Source organism: Berghia stephanieae, chromosome 10 (assembly GCF_034508935.2).
Source record: "Berghia stephanieae isolate SIO BIC M18660-M18661 chromosome 10, UCSD_Bste_1.3, whole genome shotgun sequence".
NCBI classification, from domain to species: Eukaryota; Metazoa; Mollusca; class Gastropoda; order Nudibranchia; family Aeolidiidae; genus Berghia; species Berghia stephanieae.
This window is the reverse complement of record NC_088369.1, coordinates 9,185,809-9,195,808: the sequence shown is the minus strand read 5'-3', so window position 1 is coordinate 9,195,808 and position 10,000 is coordinate 9,185,809. Positions and strand designations below refer to the sequence as shown.

General features: G+C 37.3%; 1 protein-coding gene across 3 annotated transcripts in view; it reads right to left on the bottom strand.

The window, feature by feature from the left end:
• The window catches only part of LOC144956199 (stimulated by retinoic acid gene 6 protein-like), a 47,978-nt gene that overhangs the window by 12,078 nt on the left and 25,900 nt on the right, over positions 1-10,000 (bottom strand). For all 3 annotated transcript variants that reach the window (XM_078886625.1, XM_078886628.1, XM_078886627.1), the window contains exons 7-12: positions 9,150-9,239; positions 6,979-7,112; positions 6,054-6,124; positions 3,587-3,648; positions 3,040-3,160; positions 2,365-2,440 (exon numbers count right to left, since the gene is read on the bottom strand). In XM_078886625.1, coding sequence (XP_078742751.1) covers positions 2,365-2,440; positions 3,040-3,160; positions 3,587-3,648; positions 6,054-6,124; positions 6,979-7,112; positions 9,150-9,239 — 554 coding nt within the window. The remainder of the gene's footprint in view (positions 1-2,364; positions 2,441-3,039; positions 3,161-3,586; positions 3,649-6,053; positions 6,125-6,978; positions 7,113-9,149; positions 9,240-10,000) is intronic.

Sequence of the window (10,000 nt, the reverse complement as noted above, 5' to 3'; positions counted from 1 at the left end):
TTGGCCAGGGACCATATGTAAAGCACTTTGTGTACATTTAGAGGATATTGCGCTATAAAAAAAGCTCTTAAAAAAAAGAAGAGAAATACAGACGAGAAAAATAGGGTATGGAGAAGAAACCGGGATAAACTCCGGCTCCACGGGCCGAATGGCTCTGAAGGACTACTATACTACAGTTTTATGAATTAGTATATTTTTCTAAAAAATGAGTACCTTTTGAAATGTGGTGCTTGAGAAGGATGCAGAGAATATCGTATACCGCACACAAAACGAACGAAGAAGTGCTAAAACAAACATACCAACAAAGGAAACTAATGCCCTTAATAGTGGATCGACAACTATCCTTTTTCGGACACATAGTAAGGAAAGATAAGAATGAATACCTGGCAAGTTGTGGAAAAATACCTGGTAAACGCGCCCGGGGGAGACAAAGAAAAACACTCATAGACCAACTGAAGGGCTTCACCAACCTAACAATCCAAGAGCTGTTTGAAAAAGCAAGAGACAGGGAGGAATGGAGAGAGATAATTCATGCAGTATCCGAAGCCTGGACCAGGCATGGAACCTAGAAGAAGAAGAAAAATATTTTTCTTCCTTTTTATGTCCTCTCTTTACTCATAAACTTCCGATCCGAAAGCGAGTGTCATACCACAAGACCACATAGACAGTCGCACTAAAAAAACATTGATTGAATTCGATTGTTTTTCTCTCCAGTTTGGATGATTCTAAATACGCTTCAACTGTCGTAACGCCACTTCCCTCGAAATGACGCATGGTAACTTAGTAACTGGCTCTAAACTATCGGAACAATGGCGGACGCCCTTATGAAATATTTCTCTGACGAACATAAAAGCGTATCCAGTGGAAAAAAACACATATTATAAATCTGATCATGTTTTGACTTTTACACATTCTGATCACAAGACATATGAAAAGTTCTAGCCAGCATGAATAATCAAAAGTACCGATTTTCTTTGTTTAGAACCACGATGGCCGCCGTTGCTGGGCGACGTGACATTAAACTATTGAATCCAATTGGTACAGTTCTATGAATTAGTGTATTTTTATTTCAGAAAAAGTGTGGTATAATCTTGTGGAGCAGACACTTGTATCAATACTGATGAGAAAAATTGGGTATGGAGAAGAAGTGCCAGATGAAAGCAGAGAATATAAAGTCATGGTTTTCAGTGCCAAACTCAGGATCCAATTGGATTCAATGGTCTGATGTCACGTCGACCAGCAACGGCGGCCATCGTGGTTCTAAACAAAGAAAATCGGTACTTTTTATTCTTCATGCTGACTAGAACTTTTCATATGTCATGGGATCAGAATGTATAAAAGTCAAAACAAGATCATATTTATAATGTTTTTTTTTCCGCTGGATACACTTTTATGTTCGTCGGAGAAATATTTCATAAGGGCGTCCGCCATTGTTCCGACAGTTTAGAGCCAGTTACTACGTTACCATTTGTCATTACGAGGAAAGTGACGTTACGACTGTTGAAGCGTATTGACACGACACCCTCCGCCTGGCCGAGAGAGAGAGAGAGAGGGGACACACTGTGTCTGGAGAGCTTAGTCAGCTGTGCGACCGCTCGCTGTCCTCTCTCTCTCTCTCTCTCTCTCTCTCTCTCTCTCTCTCTCTCTCTCTCTCTCCCGGCCTGTTAGACATCCAGTTGAGTGATTAGCTTTCACTAATAATTTCTTTCAATCGGGCTACAAACGTTTAAACACAGTTTTGTGTGTGTGTTTGCACGATTCCTCCTACGGTTAGAACTGGCACGTATTTTACTAATATCTATACACAAGAATGAAATACATGGACCGGACATTTCTTTATAAAGAAGTCGGTGGTAAACATGCGTCAGCTTGCCCATAATTCGGGCAATACTATTTTAGCTATAATTAATTATTGTGTAATAGTGCCCGAGCAATACTGTTTTTGCTGTAATTAATTATTGTGTAATAGTGCCCGAGCAATACTGTTTTAGCTGTAATTAACAACTGTGCATGGGCAATACTATTTTAGCTATAATTAATTATTGTGTAATAGTGCCCGAGCAATACTGTTTTAGCTGTAATTAACAACTGTGCAAGGGCAATACTGTTTTAGCTGTAATTAATTATTGTGTAATAGTGCCCGAGCAATACTGTTTTAGCTGTAATTAACAACTGTGCATGGGCAATACTATTTTAGCTATAATTAATTATTGTGTAATAGTGCCCGAGCAATACTGTTTTAGCTGTAATTAACAACTGTGCAATAGTGCCTGGGCATTTCTCTTTTAGCTGTCATAAACAACTGTGTAAAAGAGCATATATAAGATGTGCGCTTGTTATAACACATATGAAAAAACCCATCACCTGTATTTTGTAAACATTCTGATGAGACCGTACAGTCCTACTAAAATAGACAGAGTGGTTGATGCCAAAGTTGTACCTAGATGGGAAAGAAATAAGTATGGTGGTAGAGTGGATGATTGAATGATGGTGATGACTATGATGGTGATGATAATGACGATGATGATGATAATGATGATGATCGTGATGTAATGATGTTGGGTACGATGATGATTATTTATGATGATGATGATGATGACGAAGACGATGATAATGAGGATGATGATGATGATGATGATGATGATGATGATGATGATGGTGGTGATGATGATGATGATGATGATGGTGATGCTGATGATGATGATGTTGATGATGTGATGATGATGATGAGATGATGATGATAATGAGACTGATGATGATGATGATGATGATGATGATGATGATGATGATGATGATGATGAAGATGAAGATGATGATGATGATGATGATGATGACGATGACGATGATGCTGATGATGAGATGTTGATGATGATGATGATGATGAAGACGATGATGCTGATGATGATGATGATGATGATGATGATGATGATGATGATGATGATGATGATGATGATGATGACGATGATGCTGATGCTTATGATGATTTTGATGATGATGATGATGATGAATGTTTCAAACTCAGACAAAGAAAGCACTTACGTATGATGTATTGAAACAAATGCTTGGATTCAGGCTGATGCTCTGGTGGTATCATGGGATGGATAGAGTCCATGAGCAACTCGTGAAGATTGAATATGAACCTGTAAACCTCGAATGTCACCTACAAAGCAATTATTATAATTATGTAGGTCTACGTCAGAATAGCATATGAAATAGAATTTCTAGTACATGACTGATATCATGTCATCATTATCGTCAATATTCGTCGTTGTGGTCGGTGTCGTCGTCGTCATCATCATCATCATCATCATCATCATCATCATCATCATCATCATCATCGTCGTCATCATCATCATCATCATCATCATCATCATCATTAGCATCATCATCATAATATTCATCATCACATCCTAATCATCATCATCATCATCATCATCATCATCATCATCATCATCATCATCATCATCATCATTGTCTATCGTCAACATCATCACCTTTATCCTTTATCATCACAACCACATCATCATCAAATATTTTTTTCAACCTAGCACAGATACAATGAAAGATAACTGTACAGGAAACTTACAGCATACAGAAGAAGCAATGCAAGAAAAAGTGTTGACAAGAACCTTGCACTGTATCGGAAACCTGTAGAGTTAAGGAAGTAACGGAATGTTATGCAATCGAAGGCTTGAGGAAGCAAAATGTTTTATTTAAATACGATTCAATAGTCCTTCCATCTTTCTGATTTTGTTTTGGCAATGGAAGTCATTAAGGTCTCGGCAACGGCGGCCATCTTGGTTCTAAACAAAGAAAATCGTTACTTTTTATATTTCATGCTGGCTAGAACTTTTCATATGCCTTGTGATCAGAATGTGTAAAAGTCATAACATGATCAAATTTATGGGTTTTTTATCCTCTGGATACCCTTTATGCTCGCCGGAGAATTATTTCATACCGGCGTCCGCCATTGTTCCGATAGTTTAGAGCCAGTGTTATTAAGGTATCATGCGTCAGTAGGAAGGAAGTGACGTTACGACTGTTGAAGAGTATAAAAGTTTTCTTTATCGTTGAAAGATCGAGTTTACTGTAATAGATAGTATGCACTTGGCTAAGAAGCTCACCATATTACCACCCGGAAGTATAACGGACCCCTACAGAAAACTATGTGTAATCTTGAACGTTTATAGTCTGGTTAATATAGTTTAGTGAGAATTACTCATAAACGTGGATGGAAAAAAGCAATAACAAAGGCCTGAGTGACGTCAACTTCGTTCTATCAATAGGCATGATCAGATATTACCTTTCCATGTGCTCGAGTTCATTGGTCAAATTGCAAAATGTGCTCAAAGTGACCCACATAGGGAAAAGTGTTCACAGCTTTTAAAATATCTGACATCACGGTTGGTTATTTCGTTCAGCTTTACATATGGGTATGTTAACTGTTTTTTGTTTTTAAAATGTTTTTAAGGGTTTTATGGCGCTTGCAACACATCTAGGTCATATCAGCGCCAGTAAAAAGGAAGAAAATGGGATAGTAAAAAGTTCTAGAATTACAATTAAAGCACAAAAGAAAAGGTAAGACAAAGGGGAATTGGTTCAAATAGGGAACAGATGTAGATTCCAAGAGCACACCGTCAAAGTACTTAGTTTGAGATCACCTAAAAGTCTCATCCAGACACAAGCACAGGTCCCAACTAAGAGGAATATACTCAAATGTTTACCAGTCATATAATATAATATGTAAACTAAACATAATACAATGCATAACAGAGAGATGATTTACAAGGAAAAAAATATCATCTCCCAAAACTAACAATACATTTGACTGTTTCCCCCTCAGCCAGGGTATCTGGCCAGGACCAGGACAAAACCAAGTAATCTCATTCCAAGACAAAGACAGAAAGCATGTTGGAAAATAGATATAAGGGGATAGAAGACACAGTATGTACCTCCCTGCCCACTATGGGAGTATGTTAACTGTCCAACTTGGTGAGACCTTAATGACTTCCATTGCCAAAACAAACTTAGAAAGATGGAAGGAAATTATAACCAGCACAAACATGACCCACAACAGCAAGGAAGCCTGGTCAACTATGAAAAAAACTAAATACAGAAAATAACAGACAAACCAGGGTTGTAGCTGTGACACCAAACGATGTAGCAAATCAACTTATCAAAAATGGAAAACCAACACACAGAGAAAAGGACAAACTGAAGGAAATGAAAAGGGAAATTGAAAAAATCTTCCAAGGAACTGAACAGGAAGTAAACCCTTTCTGCATCGAAGAATTGGAATCAGCTATCGAACACTCCAAACCCGGTTAAGTGGCTGGTCTAGATGGCATCACTGCATAAATGATAAAGCATCTCGGTCCCTCAACAAAAACATGGTTACTAACTCTTATCAACAACTGTGTTGAATCGTGCACAATACCAAAGCTTTGGCGACAAGCAAGAGTGATAGCTCTTCTTAAACCTGGAAAAGACCCAAATAGCAGCAAGAGCTGTAGACCAATATCCCTCCTCTGCATATTGTACAAAGTATAATATGAGCGCATGAAAGTAGCCAGGATTTCCCAAACAGTAGAAGGACATCTGTCACGAGACCAAGCTGGTTTCCGCCCTGGAAGATCATGCTGCTACCAACTCCTGTGCGGCTATGTGGTCTTGTGGTATGACACTCGCTTTCGGATCGGAAGGTCCTGGGTTCGAGCCTCGCGCGCGGCGCATAGTTGAGTCCTTGGAAAAGGCTCTTTACTCACTTTCTCTCACCGTACTCAGGTGTAAAATGAGTACCTGGCCGTTAACAGCGTTGTCTTTGTCCGAAAAATTGTAATATCGCCTAACTGGCGGAATGTCCCGTCCTACATGTTAAAATGTTGCTGTTGACCAGGGACCCCTTGTAAAGCGCTTTGAGCACATTTAGTGGATATTGCTCTATATAAAGCTCAATTTTAATTTTTCATTTTTTTTAAAAACTCCAGAACCTGACACAATACATCGAAGATGGCTATGAGAACAAACAAATGACAGTTATAGATAGCACTTACATGGATGTGGGCGGTACGTGTTATCCAATACAAAACCAATGAAGTTCTGTGTAAATCCAAAACGAGGTTTCCTGTAGAGGGTAAAAAGAATGATATTGTTTAGTCATCTGTATCATCATCATCATCATCATCATCATCATCATCATCATCATCATCATCATCATCATCATCATCACCATTGTTATTATTATTAAATATTATTATTATTATTATTATTATTATTATTATTATTATTATTATTATATTATTATCTATTATATCAATATATAATAATAATAATAATAATAATAATATAATAATAATAATAAATTATTTTATTATTATTATTATTATTATATTATTATTATTATTATTATTATTATTATTATATTATTATTATTATTACTGGGGGGGGGGGGGGGGAGAGCTATTACGAACAGGATTCATCTATTTTAATTATTACACTACTGTATTGTGGAAATTAACATAGATCGAGACGAACCTTTTGAACCATCAACGGTCAAAATCGGCCCGGTGCGCACAAATGAATCTGGTAACAGAAAGGCCAGATGGCGATTCCTAACGTCAATAAATGACCTATCATTATGGATATCATAATTGGATTCAATAGTCTGATGTCACGTCGCCCAGCAACGACAGCCATCGTGGTTCTAAAATGGGTACTTTTTATTCTTCATGCTGGCTAGAACTTTTCATATGTCATGTGATCAGAATGTGTAAAAGTCAAAACATGATCAGATTTATAATGTTTTTCTTCTCCTCTGGATACGCTTTTATGCTCGTCGGAGAAATATTTCATATGGGTTTCCGCCATTGTTCCGATAGTTTAGAGCCAGTTACTAAGTTACTCTGCGTAATTACGAGGGAAGTGACGTCACGACTATTGAAGACTATTGAGCCCTAGCATTTTGAAAATTCTTCTTACTCTTCTTCTGGTTTCTTGAGCAAGTCCCGAATATGATGTCCGATGTTTGAATTCCTGAGGTCTTCCAATGTAAAATACTGCTTGTTCTTTGTGTCTCTCGTGTTGGAGAAAATGCCTTTTCTGTATGGAAAGTCCTGATCAAAGACAATGAAAAAATGAAAGGGGGATTTCAGACTTCGCTTCGGACATAGCTGTATCCGACACCACAATGTCAAAGCATTTAATTTATGTTTGGAGAAACAGACATTTGTGAATGTGGAGAGGGGAAGCAAGGATGCTACACATGTTTTGAAGGAATGTACGAAGTACAATGAACAAAGGGCAACCATTTAAGTAAATAAATAAATAAATAAATAAATAGATAAATAAATAAATAAATAAAATTCCCTTTATTCATCCCCAAGGGGAAATTTGTCTTTACGGTCTATTCCAAGGAACGACTGGAATAACCCAGGCGTCAGCCGCAGGGCAGCGCCGCAAAGTGAGCTAGGGTGAGGTGACTTGCTCAAGGCCACACAACGCAGCGGCGGGTGATTGAACTCGTACCTTTCGGGTAAGAAGCAAAGACCTTACCACTGAGTCACGCAGGCCTGAGAAGACAACATTAAAGTCGAAGCTCTCTGGGTCTCAGCACGAGCTTGGGAAGACAACATTCCTGCATTTTGTTGATCCATAAAGACATCATGAGAGGAAAGAAGAAGAAGAAGAAGAAGAAGAAGAAGAAGAAGAAGAAGAAGATGATGATGATGATGATGATGATGATGATGATGATGATGATGATGATGATGATGATGATGATGCTGGCACTATATTATATACACTTTTCAGGTCTTTTTCTTACAACAGTGCCTGCTCCCTAATTTGTCACTTTGATATAGTCTGATAGAGAAAATTTATAGAGAATTGACCTCCTAAATGGCGGTCTATAAATAATAACAAAGAGCTGTGTGACGTCATCTTCATTCATTCTATATCTTCATATAGTCCGATGGAAAGAATTTAAAGAGAATTCATTTTCTAAATGGCGGTCTATAAACAATAACAAAGAGCTGTGTGACGTCATCTTCATTCATTCTATATTTTGATATAGTCCGATGGAAAGAATTTAAAGAGAATTCATTTTCTAAATGGCGGTCTATAAACAATAACAAAGAGCTGTGTGACGTCATCTTCATTCATTCTCTGTTTTGATATAGTCCGATGGAAAGAATTTAAAGAGAATTCATTTTCTAAATGGCGGTCTATAAACAATAACAAAGAGCTGTGTGACGTCATCTTCATTCATTCTCTGTTTTGATATAGTCCGATGGAAAGAATTTAAAGGAATTCATTTTCTAAATGGCGGTCTATAAACAATAACAAAGAGCTGTGTGACGTCATCTTCATTCATTCTCTGTTTTGTATAGTCCGATGGAAAGAATTTAAAGAGAATTAATTTTCTAAATGGCGGACTATAAACAATAACAAAGAGCTGTGTGACGTCATCTTCATTCATTCTCTGTTTTGATATAGTCCGATGGAAAGAATTTAAAGAGAATTCATTTTCTAAATGGCGGTCTATAAACAATAACAAAGAGCTGTGTGACGTCATCTTCATTCATTCTCTGTTTTGATATAGTCCGATGGAAAGAATTTAAAGAGAATTCATTTTCTAAATGGCGGTCTATAAACAATAACAAAGAGCTGTGTGACGTCATCTTCATTCATTCTCTGTTTTGATATAGTCCGATGGAAAGAATTTAAAGAGAATTCATTTTCTAAATGGCGGTCTATAAACAATAACAAAGAGCTGTGTGACGTCATCTTCATTCATTCTCTGTTTTGATATAGTCCGATGGAAAGAATTTAAAGAGAATTAATTTTCTAAATGGCGGACTATAAACAATAACAAAGAGCTGTGTGACGTCATCTTCATTCATTCTCTGTTTTGATATAGTCCGATGGAAAGAATTTAAAGAGAATTCATTTTCTAAATGGCGGTCTATAAACAATAACAAAGAGCTGTGTGACGTCATCTTCATTCATTCTCTGTTTTGATATAGTCCGATGGAAAGAATTTAAAGAGAATTCATTTTCTAAATGGCGGTCTATAAACAATAATAATAAAGAGCTTTATGATGTCATCTTCATTCATTGTATATTTATGTAACTTAACACTTTTTAAAAATTACCTGGTAGAATCTAAAGGGAATCCGAACAGAGAGGTAGAGCAGGCATAAAATGTTGGGAAGACCTCGGAGCACAAACATAACCTTGAGATTCTGACAAATGAGGAAAAAAAATAAATCAAAATAGAATGGGCATGATCTATATCAACTTTCCATGTGCTCGAGGTCATTGGTCACATTGCAAAATGTGCTCAAAGTGACCTACTTAGTGAAAAGTAGTGTTCACAAATCTTAAACTATCTAACATTACGATTGGTCACTGTGTTCAGCTTGACATATGGGTATGTTTACAACTTTCATAAACAAAGCAGCGTGTTTACATTTGTTCAGAAATGTCCAATCGTTGGACAGCAACAAATCACGTGATTGATGACTCGGTTGGACGAAAACATGAATATAGATCGCTCCCATTAGAACACCGCCTTACGTGCTTACAGCTATGTGGTCTAGTGGTATGGCACTCGCTTTCGGGTTGGAAGGTCCTGCCTGGATTCAAGGCTTGCTCGGCGAATAGTTGAGTCCTTGGAAAAGGCTCTTCACTCACAATCTCTCACCGTAGTCAGGTGTAAAATGAATACCAGGTCGTTAACAGCGTTTATTTTTTGTCCGAAAAAAATGTAATATCGCCTAACAGGCGTCATGTCTCGTCCTACATGTTAAATGTTGCTGGGACCCCTTGTAAAGCGCTTTGAACGCGTTTAAGGAAAATGCCAGTTGTTCCCGCGAGATCAATTATACAAACAAACACAATGGGAGCGATCCATATTCGTGTTTTCATTCAACATCGTCATTGATCACTTTATTTGTTACTGTACAACCAGTGAATTATTATATTCTTAATAAATGTAAACACA